This window comes from Eretmochelys imbricata, chromosome 6 (genome assembly GCF_965152235.1).
Source record: "Eretmochelys imbricata isolate rEreImb1 chromosome 6, rEreImb1.hap1, whole genome shotgun sequence".
NCBI lineage: Eukaryota > Metazoa > Chordata > Testudines > Cheloniidae > Eretmochelys > Eretmochelys imbricata.
This window is the reverse complement of record NC_135577.1, coordinates 78,558,810-78,575,873: the sequence shown is the minus strand read 5'-3', so window position 1 is coordinate 78,575,873 and position 17,064 is coordinate 78,558,810. Positions and strand designations below refer to the sequence as shown.

Sequence of the window (17,064 nt, the reverse complement as noted above, 5' to 3'; positions counted from 1 at the left end):
ATTGATGGACCTATCCTCCATAAATCTATCTAGCTCCCTTTTGAACCCCATTATAATACTGGGCCTTCACAACACCCTCTGGCAAGCAGTTCCAGAAGTTCACAGTGCGTTGTGTGAAAAAATACTTTCTTGTGTTTGTTTTAAACCGGCTACCTATTAATTTCATTTGGTGGCCCCTTGTTCTTGTATTATGGGAAGGAGTAAATAACACTTCCTTATTTACTTTCTCTATACAACTCATGGTTTTATAGACCTCTATCATATCCCCACTTAGTTGCCTCTTTTCCAAGCTGAGAAGTCCCAGTCTTATTAATCTCTCCTCATACAAAAGACATTCTATACCCCTCATAATTTTTGTTGCCCTTTTCTGAACCTCTTCCAATTCAATATATCTTTTTTGAGATGGGGCGACCACATCTGCACGCAGTATTCAAGGTGTGGGCATACCATGGATCTATATAGCAGCAATATGATATTTTCTGTCTTATCTATCCCTTTTTTGATGATTCCCAACATTCTGTTCACTTTTTTGACTGCCGCTGCACATTGAGTGGATGATTTCAGAGAACTATCCACAATGACTCAAAATCTCTCTCTTGAGTGGTAACAGCTAATTTAGACCCCATCATTGTATATGTATAGTTAGGATTACGTTTTCCAATATGCATTACTTTGCATTTATCAACATTAAATTTCATCTGCCATTTTTTTGTCCAGTCACCCAGTTTTGTGAGATCCTTTTGTAGCTCTTCACAGTCTGCCTGGGACTTACCTATCTTGAGTAGTTTTGTATCATCTGCAAATTTTGCCACCTCACTGTTTACCCCTTTTTCCAGATTGTTTATGAATATGTTAAATAGGACTGGGCCCAGTACAGATCCCTGGAGGACACCACTATTTACCTCTCTCCATTATGAAAACTGACCATTTATTCCTACCCTTTGTTTCCTATCTTTTAGCTAGTTACCAGTCCATGAGAGAATCTTCCCTCTTATCCCATGACTGCTTATTTTGCTTAAGAGCCTTTGGTGACGGACCTTGTCAAAGGCTTTCTGAAAATGTAAATACACTATATCCACTGGATCTCCTTTGTCCACATGCTTGTTGACCCCCTCAAAGAATTCTAGTAGATTGGTGAGGCATAATTTCCCTTTACTAAAACCATGTTGACTATTTCCCAACAAATAATGTTCATCTATGTGTCTGACAATTTTGTTCTTTAGGATATTTAGGATAGGAATGAGTCAGCAGTGTGCCCTTGTTGCCAAGAAGGCCAATGGCATTTTGGGATGTATAAGTAGGGGCATAGCGAGCAGATCGAGGGACGTGATCGTCCCCCTCTATTCGACATTGGTGAGGCCTCATCTGGAGTACTGTGTCCAGTTTTGGGCCCCACACTACAAGAAGGATGTGGATAAATTGGAAAGAGTCCAGCAAAGGGCAACAAAAATGATTAGGGGTCTGGAACACATGACTTATGAGGAGAGGCTGAGGGAACTGGGATTGTTTAGTCTGCAGAAGAGAAGAATGAGGGGGGATTTGATAGCTGCTTTCAACTACGTGAGAGGTGGTTCCAGAGAGGATGGTTCTAGACTATTCTCAGTGGTGGAAGAGGACAGGACAAGGAGTAATGGTCTCAAATTGCAGTGGGGGAGGTTTAGGTTGGATATTAGGAAAAACTTTTTCACTAGGAGGGTGGTGAAACACTGGAATGCGTTGCCTAGGGAGGTGGTGGAATCTCCTTCCTTAGAAGTTTTTAAGGTCAGGCTTGACAAAGCCCTGGCTGGGATGATTTAATTGGGGATGGGTCCTGCTTTTGAGCAGGGGGTTGGACTAGATGACCTCCTGAGGTCCCTTCCAACCCTGATATTCTATGATTCTATGATAGTTTCAAGTACTAGAAGTACAAGTACCAGAATGCTATTTATTTATTTAGAGAGACAAGGTGGGTAACAACATTTTTTATTGGACCAATTTTTATTGGTGAAAGAGACAAACTTTTGAGATTCTGAAGAAGACCTCTGTGTGGCTCAAAAGCTTGTCTCTCTCACCAACTGAAGTTGGTACAATAAAAGATATTGCCTCACCCACGTTGTCTCTCTAATATCCTGGGACCGACACACCTACAATTACACTGCATACATTTATTTATTAATGGATGACCTGAGTAGGATCCTTACCCTGAAAATGTACAAGAAAGAATATCAATACAGATTGTACTGTGTAATACATCCAACCCTGGGCCAGCTCATTGTGTTGGACAATGCCAATTTACAATAGCTGAGGAACTGGCCCTCTATAGATAACATTTACTATTGTAATTTTTGTCTCCTTCCAAAAACTTTAATGTAAGAAAAGTTTGAATAAAAATATATATCTTGAAAAAGTAAATAAATGGACAAAGTACAGCGCTAGATTCTCTCTTCGGGTTTTGATATTATGGGCTAGGACTATCATATGTTTCATGAATTCCAGTAGCAAATTTCCATTTCTAAATCCTTCTGGCAAAACTCATCTTCTTTAGAGGTGATTAAACCAATTAACCTTGCAAGGAGTAAGTTAAAAGGACTTGTGTATGCTCCATTCTCCCATCATGATAGAGAACAGACTGAAGTCCTAAGTACATTGCTAGTAAGAGTTCAGGAAAAGGCTCATGCATACCTGCACATGATCAGTTTAGCACTCAGAAAAATTTGGCAAAGAAACATATTGTGGTTTCTTCAGATGACAGGATCATAATTCATTCAGCTTTCCCCACCCTCCACACGAAAAGGCAAAAACCCCACAGGAAATGTGAGCGTTGACATTTACTACCAAGGATCAAAAAGCTATTATTTTGCCAGAAATGGAAAACAATACAGCAAATACAGTAAATACAAGTAATATGCTGAAAGCAAGAGGCTACTCAACTAGCCAGTGACACAATAAGTAGGTTTTTTTAAAAAAACTTCTGATGGATGGCAAGGCAAAAATATATAATGTTTGGATTGGCAGACATCCAAACAAATAAAATGAGAACCAAGGAAAATGTTATAGAGCCCCTTTGCTTCAATTTACAGATTATGCCCAAAAGATTTACGCTAAACACTAGTGCCTTTAACTACAAGTTTGATTACACCCTCTTTGCTGATTTCCAGGCTGTTAAAAACTAGCTTAAAGGCCATCTAGAAAGCATGACTTCTTTGCTTTCTAAAAATGCTAAAGCTTCTTTATCATTCTGTATTCATTCATGAACTCAGCTGCACAAGCCAAATGTAAAGATTTTATGGGCTAATATATCACAAGAATTCGTGAAAAAGAATACAAGCCTACCCAAACAGTCACTAAGAATGATTTTCATTTTTATGAATGAAAAAGAAGCCTGCATAAACATTCTTTATTTAAAGTTTAAAATGCAAAAAGACTGCAAAACAAAATGGGAACATTTTGTTTTATATGTCAATATCTTGTAAGAGTGTGACAGAAAGGAATCTGGCTTCCATGATTCCCAAAACAGCAATTTTTCCTTTGCATTAAGTACATAAATGAGATTTACTGCTACTGACCTAATCCTAGATGCCAAAATGTACAAGAGCAACAGCTTTCTGGAAAACTTATTTAAAATTATTGTGGTAACAAAAGCACTTTACCAAGCAGTTGGCATCTAGAACATACATGCACAGACAGACTATGTATACATTATATCTAGAAAGGTACACATATAAACTGTATATATTCCATTACATAAAAGTGTAGAGTTGTCTTCCACAAAGCTGGTAAGAATATTTTGGAAATAATTCTGATATAATGATTTTATCCCCTATCCTTGCTTTTTAGGGTCTTTAAAATCTGTGCACATTACAATGTATTCAATATTAAAGTTAGCAGTCTTAATAGCATGGTGCCAGCCTGATGAAAGCCTGAGATTGTAAATTTATAATCATAAAGTTATCAAAACATAAAAATATATCAGCTCTTTACTTTGCACTGTATTTAAGAAAACAATTGGTTTAGTGATAAATAATGGTTCAGATTAATAAAGCACCTTGGAGGGAAGAAAACGCCTCCTGAGCTGCATCTTGAATACTCCTTCCTTCTAGTTGAAGGAAGCGGGCAGTGATACCTGAAACCCACTGGTAACCACTTAGGGATTTTCCAGAACATTCTAATGGCTTCCCTAAAGGAATGAAAGAAAATCAATCTGATTACAAAGACAAAAGATATCAGATTAAGGTTTATCAAAGAAAATCTTTTAAACCAAATTGTCTATACTCAGGAAGAAAAAACTTTTAGAGCAAAATCATAGATTATTAGATCATCTTCAAAAATGATTTACAGACTGTAAGATACAACACAACTATCAAAAGTAAATGTGCAGTCATCAGCGTTTCCAAATGGAACCTGACAAAATTATCTCCCACACATTTTCTCCAGAATATACTCTTTTCTTAAAAATTGCGTTATCTAAAGTATTATTTGTCATTCTTGCAATTTCAGTAGCTATACCACCTTATCTATGGGAGTTAGGTGCCTAACCTGCTAAGGCCCTTTTGAAATTCCATTTAGGCCCCATGCCACATTTTTTGATGCCTAAATATCTTTGAAAACATTGGCTGCTAGGCACTCAGAAGTAAAACTGTCAATTTGAAAATGGGACTTGGGCACTTTTGAAAATTTTACTCTAAAAATACTTCTTGAATTAACAATTACAGGAAATAGGGGGAGGCTATTTTCTGCACCTTACTTGAACACAACATTCTCCCAATCAGTGTTGCAATGGTTGAATATTCCCATTAGAATCACAGAATCATAGAATATCAGGGTTGGAAGGGACCTTAGGAGGTGATCTAGTCCAACCCCCTGCTCAAAAGCAGGACCCATCCCCAATTAAATCATCCCAGCCAGGGCTTTGTCAAGCCTGACCTTAAAAACTTCTAAGGAAGGAGATTCTACCACCTCCCCAGGTAACACATTCCAGTGTTTCACCACCCTCCTAGTGAAAAAGTTTTTCCTAATATCCAACCTAAACCTCCCCCACTGCAACTTGAGACCATTACTCCTTGTCCTGTCCTCTTCTACCACTGAGAATAGTCTAGAACCATCCTCTCTGGAACCACCTCTCACGTAGTTGAAAGCAGCTATCAAATCCCCCCTCATTCTTCTCTTACGCAGACTAAACAATCCCAGTTCCCTCAGCCTCTCCTCATAAGTCATGTGTTCCAGACCCCTAATCATTTTTGTTGCCCTTTGCTGGACTCTTTCCAATTTATCCACATCCTTCTTGTAGTGTGGGGCCCAAAACTGGACACAGTACTCCAGATGAGGCCTCACCAATGTCGAATAGAGGGGGACGATCATGTCCCTCGATCTGCTTGCTATGCCCCTACTTATACATCCCAAAATGCCATCGGCCTTCTTGGCAACAAGGGCACACTGCTGACTCATATCCAGCTTCTCGTCCACTGTCACCCCTAGGTCCTTTTCCGCAGAACTGCTGCCTAGCCATTCGGTCCCTAGTCTGTAGCTGTGCATTGGGTTCTTCCGTCCTAAGTGCAGGACCCTGCACTTATCCTTATTGAACCTCATCAGATTTCTTTTGGCCCAATCCTCCAATTTGTCTAGGTCCTTCTGTATCCTATCCCTGCCCTCCAGCGTATCTACCACTCCTCCCAGTTTAGTATCATCCGCAAATTTGCTGAGAGTGCAATCCACACCATCCTCCAGATCATTTATGAAGATATTGAACAAAACCGGCCCCAGGACCGACCCCTGGGCACTCCACTTGACACCGGCTGCCAACTAGACATGGAGCCATGGATCACTACCCGTTGAGCCCGACAATCTAGCCAACTTTCTACCCACCTTATAGTGCATTCATCCAGCCCATACTTCCTTAACTTGCTGACAAGAATACTGTGGGAGACCGTGTCAAAAGCTTTGCTAAAGTCAAGAAACAATACATCCACTGCTTTCCCTTCATCCACAGAACCAGTAATCTCATCATAGAAGGTGATTAGATTAGTCAGGCATGACCTTCCCTTGGTGAAACCATGCTGACTGTTCCTGATCACTTTCCTCTCATGTAAGTGCTTCAGGATTGATTCTTTGAGGACCTGCTCCATGATTTTTCTGGGGACTGAGGTGAGGCTGACTGGCCTGTAGTTCCCAGGATCCTCCTTCTTCCCTTTTTTAAAGATTGGCACTACATTAGCTTTTTTCCAATCATCCGGGACTTCCCCCGTTCGCCACGAGTTTTCAAAGATAATGGCCAATGGCTCTGCAATCACAGCCGCCAATTCCTTTAGCACTCTCGGATGCAACTCGTCTGGCCCCATGGACTTGTGCACGTCCAGCTTTTCTAAATAGTCCCTAACCACCTCTTTCTCCACAGAGGGCTGGCCATCTATTCCTCATGTTGTGATGCCCAGCGCAGCAGTCTGGGAGCTGACCTTGTTCGTGAAGACAGAGGCAAAAAAAGCATTGAGTACATTAGCTTTTTCCACATCCTCTGTCACTAGGTTGCCTCCCTCATTCAGTAAGGGGCCCACACTTTCCTTGGCTTTCTTCTTGTTGCCGACATACCTGAAGAAACCCTTCTTGTTACTCTTGACATCTCTCGCTAGCTGCACCTCCAGGTGCGATCTGGCCCTCCTGATTTCATTCCTACATGCCCGAGCAATATCTTTATACTCTTCCCTGGTCATATGTCCAACCTTCCACTTCTTGTAAGCTTCTTTTTTATGTTTAAGATCCGCTAGAATTTCACCGTTAAGCCAAGCTGGTCGCCTGCCATATTTACTATTCTTTCGACACATCGGGATGGTTTGTCCCTGTAACCTCAACAGGGATTCCTTGAAATACAGCCAGCTCTCCTGGACTCCTTTCCCCTTCATGTTAGTCTCCCAGGGGATCCTACCCATCCATTCCCTGAGGGAGTCGAAGTCTGCTTTCCTGAAGTCCAGGGTCCGTATCCTGCTGCTTACCATTAATGCAAGGTGGAGTTCTTATTTGTTTCTAAAATGTACATGATGCCTTATAATGTGGAGGAAGATGAAGGGTGAATTCTGGCTCTATTGAAGTCAATGCGAGTTTTACCCTTGAAGTTAATGGGGCTAGGATTTCACCCAAAGTCTCTTGTCTCAGAGCTGTAGTCTAAGGGCGTGAATCTGCACTCTCCTGCTTGTATAGTTCAAGCCCTGCTCTGTGGATAGCTATATCCGTAGACCATATCTGCAGATTGCAGATCAGATGCAGATATAAATTTTGAACCCTAGCAGGGCTCTGTGTATAATACCTCTGCCTTTATGCAAGTGAACGAAACTCCTTGCAGAAGTAACTATTTGCAGGAACTGGCTCTAATTCAGATAAATAAGATTCAGAACATTACAGTTCAAATGCTAGGCGGCATGGACATGTCATCAAGAAGGATTTCAACATTGGTAGCTTGTACTGCCCATTAACACTAATGCGAATTACGTGTATGAATTCACCCATGTATAAATCTGAGTCAATTGCCTCCAGATAGAACAGCCTGAGTCACTTCTGAGCATTAGAAGCTGCATGGACACCAAATGAAATTGTGAAAGTAGTCTGATTGAAAAGAAAGTTGTAACAGTACCACTTTCACATTCCAACCACAAGAAAAAGTACATAAGGGACTTTTTGGTACACTGAAAATTGAGGCAGAGCAGGCTATTTTATATTTTTAAAAGATGCAGGGACTGGGGGGAGTGTGTGTGATTTTTTTAAGCCACCATAACCTTTTCTCCAATCCAATTAATTGAAGGTTAAATTATAAAACAGATTAAATTACATGGACAGAGGCGGTATTGTGAAAACTTGGTATTTACTCTTATAAAAAACTGACAAGGTTATCCTATCAAGAAGCAGGATCAATCTTGGAATTAATCTCAGACGCATAAGTATAAATATTGTATGTCATCACCCAAGATGATCTCCTTGTGCAGAGACAAAAAATTTCTCCTTATATGCATTATCCCAGATGCATTTTTCCTTCAGATTGTCTGGACACCAAAAAGATTACAAACATTCACCAAACAGAATTTTTTTTATAATGTTTAATATTATGTTCCACAAGAGTATATGAAATAAATATAACCCCCCTCTCCTAATGACAGAGAGGTATGCAGGTATTCAAAACTCACTGTATTGCAGAGAATTATGTTCCAATAATTTCCAGATGATAGGAGGGGTTTTCTGTGGTCCATCTTCCTCAGATACAGGTGCAATACTATCCTCATTGCAGCTGACCTTGCAAGAACAGCTACAGATCATAAATTTGTCTGAAGATTCCTCCTGATTGAAACAAATATTCTGACATAAGCAAGCAAATATTGTGCTAGGCTGTGGTAAAGTGTCATGTTCAAAACCTAAAAAACCCTAAACCCTTAAGATTTTTACAACAAGGAATATTAACTGTGACAGGGCCGGGCCAGATGTGAGCAAATCCGCCAATAAGTGCAGGACCCACCAAGGCAGAGGAGGAACTTTGTCACATAGCGCTAAAAAGAAATTTAATCTTAGGACCAATAATGGAGGAAAGGCAAAGGATTCATCATTATCTGGACTGCAAAAAAGCACAATACAATATGATATTGTTGATGTGAAGTATGGAATAATAATGCAGATTCAGCAACGTAAAACAACAGATGTAAGGAATGACGATATTCAAGGTAACAAAGACAAGACAATACTGTAACAAATAAAAGCTATGCCACCATTATCGAGTACAGATATACTTTACCAGAAGTAAGGAATTCAGATATTCCAAAGCCACGAGGAACTATAATAACCATCTAATCTGACCTCCTGTATAGGCCATTGAACTTCCCCAAGATAATTCCTAAAGCATATTTTTTAGAAAAATTTAAATGTAAAAACTGCTGATGATAGAGAATCCACCACAACCCTTGTTACTTTGTTCTAAGGTGTTAATCACTCTCATAGTTTAAAACGTACACCTTATTTCCAGTTTGAATTTCACTAGGTTCAACTTCCAGCCATTGGACTGTGTTATACCCTTCTCTGCTAGATTGAAGAAACCCTCCTTTAATTCTTTATTAATAGAGTTCTGTATCGGCTGCTCCACCATCTTGCCCAGGACTGGTGTCAGGGTGACAGGCCTATAATTACCCAGGTCATCCCGTTTTACCCTTTTAACATATTTGTATAACATTAGCTTTCTTCCCGTTTTCTGGGACTTCCCCCAAGCTTCATGGACTTATTGCAAATCAACATTAGCGGTCCAGCAAGCTTCTCAGCCATCTCTTTTAAAATTCTTGAATGCAAGTTATCTGTAACTGCTGATTTAAAAATGCCTACCTTTAGTAGCTGCTGTTCAACACCCTCCTGAGATACTACTGATAGGGAAAGGATAGTGGTACTATTCAAAGGCAGGCAGGAAAATAGAAAGATAGAACAGTTATCTCTGACATTAAAATATTTGACACTGAGGTCTAGGAAAGTATAACAGGAAAGTTAAAAAACATGTTTAGCATGTTCTAGTGACTGACTGGTTGACTTCAAAAAATGAATGTATCCTAAAAATACTCATTGGACTGATCTAGTGAGTCCACAAGCATCATCAACACCTATTAAAATCCACAGCATGGATTAGACCCATGGAGAACAGCATCTTCCAGAATGTATAAACTAAGGGTTTGTCTACACTGCAATTAAAAACCCACGGCTGGCCTCAGGCTCGCATGGCTCAGACGAAAGGGCTCTTCAAATTGCGGGGCTCCAGCCTGAGCCCAACCATCTGCACCACAATTAAATAGCCCCTTAGCCCGAGCAACATGAACCCAAGTCAACGGGCACGGGCCAGCCATAGGTTTTTGGCTGCAGTGTAGATATTCCCTAAGGGTAAATTCTTTTTTGGTGTTGTTCAGTACAATAGGAAGGGAAAAAAAAGCAAAGTGCCTACTACTGTACCTTGATATAACTAGCACTCTCTCGAACATTGTGAAGGACACCCTAATTAATGTATCTGCAATTACTCCTTAGACCCAAGGAAGCATATAATTAGTTGGCTTAGGGTCATGACCAGGCCCCAGTGCACCTTCATGTAGTCTGTGTTCAACAGCAGATACTGGATGCGAAGAAAGAGTGTGCATGGTTCTCATTTCTTGAGCAACAAAAGAACCATTGTACGCTGTAGTTTTTACCAAGTCCTCCTGAGACACCCCATTCTGTACAGCATGGTGACTCCTAGACACTTGGCTTTGCTAATACTGCTCCTCTCCATTTAAACACATCAGTGATGACCTAGGGTAGAATTCTGCCCATAGTCTTTGACTGAATATTACTATAAGCATTACCTCCATATGCTATTAATTCATTTGCTGCTCAATGGCCCATAATTTTAAATGATTTTTTTCCTACAGTGTGCAACTTATGCAACTATGTACATTATTGCATTTTTATTACACACTAAATCTACAAAATGAGGAAAAAGCAGAATAAAGCAAGATAAAAAAGGAATACAAAAAACAATATGAACAATTCTGCAGTCTTCTAGCATAGAATTGGAACCTGATGAAAATATCCTGTAAGCATGCAGACAAATTACACACTATATACTGAAATACATACATCAAACTACATATAATCAAATTTATGTTGTACAGTGAAGCACTCAAAACTTGAAAATGCCAGAATTAAAGTTACTGGTCTAACCTTAAATTGGCTCCTCTGTGCATCTCACCTTTGAACATCTAGCCCCTTCAAGGTGTCTCAAGCTAGGCATCCAAAAACAGACACACCAAAAATCAGTAGTCACTTTTGAATATTTAGGCCATCATAATTAGCCAAATAATCTCCTTTTTGTATTTTTCCTCTCTCCTAAAAAAGCCCCCTCCAAACACCTATGATATAGTTCATTTCAGCATTAAAGTGCTTTCTTTAAGTTATGAGACTGATCCCTAGCAAACTCCCCCTCCCACACATATACACACACACACACACACTGGCTTGGGTCAAAAGTCTGCATTGAGAACTCCACATTTACATAAATGTCTGGCTTCACCGGGGAGTAAAAGGATCCAGCTAAGTGAAAGCAGTATGTTTGGAAATTCTCAGGAAAGGTTAAATTACAAAAAGGTCATTATCTAGGAGAGGAACCTTAGCCCTAGCTGCCTCTAAAAAGGCTCAAGGGGAATTTAGCAAGAACTGCAGACACTAAAACTATGCTCTAAGAGGAGCTGACGCTCTTTGATTGGAACTCATTTTATTCATTTCTCCTAGGAAGGTGTAAAAGACGGGGCAATAGTCTATTTTATGTGAGCCAACTGTACATTAAAACAAGTCAACTGAATGTAACATAATAGTGGCAAGATGAAGGCTGCAGCTAAGCACAAACAACATATACACTCCAAACATTACATCCATTACAACATACTAGCATCCAACAGTATCCATATCTTTTCCCATTAATTGAACAAATTCTACCATTTTTGTGGGTAGTTCTGTTTTGTTGTTGCCTACAGGGCTACATGAGACCCCTCTACTATGTCTAGAAAATAAAGGGGTAGGATTCTCAGACAGCATGTAAGTAACACTCAAACTAGATTGCCCCTCCACGAGCAACCACAAGGGAAACAGTGATGTTCCAAGAGCTGCCTCCTTTCATATATGTCTATAAACCATGCAATGCAACCAAGCAGAAAAAGGTATTACTTTTCCTGCTAGTATGTAATTAGTTTTGCATTAATTTCCAGTTGCTTTCTCTGGCATTTAGCATTGGAACCACAGTGAATGCAGGTTAAAACAGTGTTACCATGAAATTAGCCAGTCCTGAACTGTACCTGGATGGCCTGGTTGTGCCCCTTCCTCCTACCCCTTATATAAGCATGTGCACAACCATCATGATACCAGTGCCAATATTGTGGTGTTGCTCTTGGTTTTGCCCCGAAAACAACTTGTCACAACACTTTCTCTTCCTTCTCCTCCAAAATGTTGAATTTCTGCTAAAAAAGAACATGTTCCTCTCGCAATTAGAGGTTTCATGATCCATCATGACTATGAATATATAATTGAAAGGAACGAATTCCCCCTTTCCAATGATATAATCCCTTTATCATCTACAAAGGCTAGAAACAAACTAGCTTCTTTAAAGTCACTATTTTATAGGTAGAAAGCTCTTTTAGATGATTATGAGAGGTTTGTTATAATTTTCCTCTGCTTTCAAATCCTGTATGGTTCAATTTGTGGTGCGAAAGCATTTTACAAGCGAAGGGATATAAAAACAGTACCAATTGTATTTTTAATAACTCTCTATAGCAACGGTGGGCAACTGAAGGGATATAAAAACAGTACCAATTGTACTTTTAATAACTCTCTATAGCATTTGTGGGCAACCTACAGCCCACCGCTTCCCGCAGCTCCCATTGGCCGTGAACAGCAAACCACGGCACACTGGGAGCTACGGGGGGCCGTGCCTGTCAATAGTCAATGTCAGCAAAATGTCTCGCGGGCCGCAAACAGATTACCCTGATGGGCCACATGCAGCCTGCAGGTTGTCCTCCACTGCTCTATAGCATACACTTTTAAGTAAATTTCTAAACACCCTTTCTGTAAAATAAGCATCATACACATAATTCATGATGGCATGGTATGGGATATGAAGATTATATGAGCATTTGCTCAGGATCACCTGCAGAATTCTCTTGTGACTCTGATATTTATGAATAATACAAGCATCCCGAACTTAAGCCAAATAAAACCTTCATAACTCCCACCATTGTCTTCCTTCTCTTCTAAATATATTAATATCGATAAGGTTATATGTATGTGTGTGTGTCCACACATGTGTACATATTATAGTCCTATCAACATCCATTTACAGATATGGATATACTGAATATAATTACATACATTTACACAAACTCCTGTTCATCGACATTCCTTTTGGAAATTACTGTCAAGCTGTAGGAATCGTCTGATGTCACTATAAATACACAAAGGACTGCACAAACAGTTATGCAGTCCTGTTGATTTCAAGGCTTAGGATAAATGGCAATGCCTTTTCAAGGCAGAAACCTGGATTACTCCAACAATGCAGGTAATCAATCAGAATCGGCACCAGCACAGGTGCAGGCTCCAGCTGAAGCATTAGGTGTGGGACCTGGCACTAGCTTAGGCTATGGGCTCAATGCCAGCATAGGCAGAACTGCCAGATCCGGTTTAGTTGCTGTTTTCAGAGCTAGTACAAACACTGGCCTGCCATTACTGCCTACAGAGAAACTAATCTGCCTAGGAGGTTGAAACTTGAAACAGAGGATGATGAGACTGCCATAAAGGGACTTACGTTCTACAGATGATCTTCCCTTCTGTGTTTGTCCATTTAAAAAATAAAAATAGTATAGGGTCTTTGTTACCACAAAACAACACTCATGCTCTTTCACGTAAGCAATCTATTTTTTTCTATTGATTACTGTATTTCTCCCCTTTCCCCACCCACTATGGTATGATATCAGTCTAATTTTGGCTCTGAGCCTGAAAACACTTATGCATTTGCTTCACTGTACTCACATGAGTCATTGTACTGACATAGGACATGAGTAAAGTTATATTAATAGATTCAGTGATTATAAAGCCAGAAGAGACCAACATGAACATCTAGTCTGATCTCCTGTATAATACAGACTATAGGATTTCCCTGAATTAAATTCCTGTTTGAACTACAACGTATCTTTTAGCAAAAATATCCAAACTTGATTTTAAAATTTCCAGTGACGGAGAGTCCACAGAAACCCCTGGTAAGGTATTCCAATGGCTGAGCATACGCATAAGTGTTCCAAAGTCAAGCACACGCACACGTGTTTCTAGGTAGAGGCCTTTAGATTGTAAGCAGGTACCTTATCTTATGTGTCTAAGGCTCCACGCACACATGAGTAGCATTATATGAAACATCAGTAACTGCCAGACTCAGTGTTTGTCTTGTTAAGAAACCTAAATTCTCCATCACAGAAGCAGGCATGGAAGCTTGTTACTACCAAAATCTAAAAATGACAGTTCTCCCATTCAATAGCAATCAGAATAGAACAGAGCAGAGAACTCATAAAACATAAGGAAAGATTAAGATAATCTCTTTGTTCCATGCTTTCTAACTTGATCATATTGCTTCTTAAAACAAACATATTGAGGGGGACCACATGCAGCTTCTTTCAGTTTTTCAAGCACTGTTTAGGGACATGAGAAATTATTCTGAAAGATCAGGTTTTTTGTTTTGTTTAATAAAAGAATCTTTTATATTTATAAAGGATGGAAAAAGAACTATTCCTTTTATTGGAGAAATAGAGAAATTTTGGGATGGAATAAAGTAGAGGGATATTGTGCACTGGCAGGCCAGATGCCAGCTCTTACCCAGGCTGCAGGCACTAGCTAAGAAATGACAACCTCATGGCTGGAGACCAGACAGGTCACCTGTGTATTAGTTTTGCTCAAAACAGGCATTAGTCTTATAAGAATGTATTTAGTGTTCAGATTCTATGAAATGCCTGTAAATTGCTGCATGCATTAATCTCACTTCTAACATCTGTATTCCAGGCTGTAAGAAAATAGGTAAGTTTTGCTTTATAACTTTGAAAACGTTTACTCTAAATTTATTAACTCAGGCCTGGGAATCATCCCTCCCGCTCACCTCGGCCCATCCAGAAGGACTATCAAAAACACATGGGCCATCAAAGATTATCGCAATGTAAAGCATTGGTTAATGGCCTTATTGCACCTGGGAAATGCTACATACTGTGGGCTTGGAAGCTGAATGAAGGAAATAAAACAAAGCCAAAGGAAAATTTTCTATTTTTTTGGCTATTGAACTCTGAAGGGCCAGAGACTCTGAACTGAAGCCAGAGATCCCCAGGGGCTGCCTCCTGGGTCCACCCTGAAAGACGCTTTGCATTGACAGATCACTACAGTTCTGTCACTCTTTGGATTTAGAGTGTAACTCATGTGTGTGTATATGTTTGCTTGCTTTAACCTGTAAATATTTCTCATTTCTTTTTCCTAGTTAATAAACCTTGAGATAATTTATTAGTGGATTGGCTACATATGTTGTCCTTGGTGTAAGATCTAGGGTACCAACTAATCTGGGTGTAAGTGATTGGTCTCTTGAGACAGGAAGAAATCTGAATGTGGTATAATTTTTGGTATAAGTGACCATTTGTCACTAAATCCAGTTTGTCTGGGGGGCAGGATAGACTGGAGAGCCTAAGGGGACTGTCTGCGACTCCTGTTATAGAGATCCAGGAGTTCACATTTGTTACTGGCTTGGTAAAAACTAATTATAGAACACACCACCAGTTTAGGGTGTCTGCCCTATTTTTGACAGTCTGCCCCAAGATATGCACTTACGGTTGTGAGCCACTCCAGATAGCATGACAGAAGAGATGCTTAATATGCTCACTAAGCTCTTCAGATAAATCAGTGTACATCGAAAAGAACTTCCACTTCGTTTGTAGGAAAGGTTTTGAAAGCATACATAGAGCCAGAGTTAGTTATGCTTTTAGGATGTGGAGAGAGAACCTAGATGTGCTGAGGGAAAGGCCAAAGGCCAAATGGGCAATAAGACACAACACTCCATGGACGTAGATTGGATTTTCCTTTTTTCCCTTCCCCAGCATATGCCATTGGTAGTCTGAATCCAAGACGAAGAAGTCTTACGGATTAGGTGATGTTTTTAAAGCACGGTGTACAAATAAATGCAAAGCTCTTTTTTCAGCATTCTCAAAGTAGTATTGAAAATGAGAAGCATGATCAAATGGAGATTAGCAGAAAATATGATGCTCTAAGAAGCTGGACAGAAATGGTTTATTTTAGATATAGTTAAATCAAATCTAACATGCAGGATTGTACTTCTTTAGTACATAAGGCATGACAACATTTCCCAGAAACATTTTCTAGCATTTACAAATATTTTAAAGTTATCCTCAAACTGACTCGCTAGAAAGATTTGCTAGCTTTTTACAGAGTCATAAGAGTATTAGAAATTGTTTGCATTGCTACAGCACCTTTCCGCTGAGGGATTTCAAAGAACGTCACAAACAATTAAGTGAGATTCATCTCATGACTTTGGTTCGGTATGTAATTTACAGAGATGGATTGGCTGGTTTACAGGACAGCATGCCACCTAACAAGCAAAAAACACAGAAGACTATCACTTTCTATCACAGGCAGACAAACAACCACCCACCTTTCTTCTTTCTACTGCCTGTTACAGGAAGAAAACCACACTTGTCTTTCTTCCAGTTCTGGGATATACCCACCTTAAGGGATAGCAGATAGTGCTGTGAGTTGTGCTACTGGGTGCATGTGAATGGTCCTGATCAACTGATGCAGGCACTACTGGGACTGAGGGAACAAAACATTCATTTTACAATAATTTGTCTAAGATCAGCACAAGCTATGACTTAGTCTTAAAATCTGAGTATTACCTATTTTATTCAATTATTTCAATCATATTTTTGTAGACAAAACAAAGAAGTTGACATCTGTACTTTGGCTGTGATTCTCAGCCTGAGAGGTTATCAGAATCCTCTGCTGCTGTGGCAATAAGCCGGTCCAATTTACAAATTCAACGAGAGCTACAACATCCTAATGGAGGTAAGCAGACTTATCATCCTTTATTTTCCCTCAAAGCCTAACATTTTCTCCACTTAATTTTACTGGGCAACTTTTCCTGCATTTGAACATGAAAACAAGAACTGCTTATGAAAATAGCAGCCAATAAAATTAGGAGAAAAATGAAGGTGGTGGGGATGTTATAAGGAGGATGTGATTTAAAGTTTCATATTAGGAGACTCACCAGGATTAGAGAAAACTGTTGTCCATTAAAATGGCTTGGTTCTCATTTTTCCAGTGGTATGTGGCATTGGTTTCTATCTCTTGTTATTCACGAGACACTATAACTTAGCAAGGTAACTACCCTATCTCCAGACATTTTAGCATGCTTTCAGCATGCCAAAGCACTCTAGGATGGTTTACTCTTGCATTATACCCTTTTTACTGATGATTAAACTAGGGAACAGAGAGATTCAGCAATTTGCCCAAGGTCACAAGAGTGTC

At 39.7% G+C, this 17,064-nt stretch overlaps 1 protein-coding gene across 3 annotated transcripts in view; it reads right to left on the bottom strand.

Moving 5' to 3' along the window:
* DPH6 (diphthamine biosynthesis 6) overlaps nucleotides 1-17,064 on the bottom strand; it is a 367,209-nt gene that overhangs the window by 193,312 nt on the left and 156,833 nt on the right. For all 3 annotated transcript variants that reach the window (XM_077818948.1, XM_077818949.1, XM_077818950.1), the window contains 2 exons: nucleotides 8,145-8,295; nucleotides 4,025-4,156 (listed from right to left, as the gene is read on the bottom strand). In XM_077818948.1, coding sequence (XP_077675074.1) covers nucleotides 4,025-4,156; nucleotides 8,145-8,295 — 283 coding nt within the window. The remainder of the gene's footprint in view (nucleotides 1-4,024; nucleotides 4,157-8,144; nucleotides 8,296-17,064) is intronic.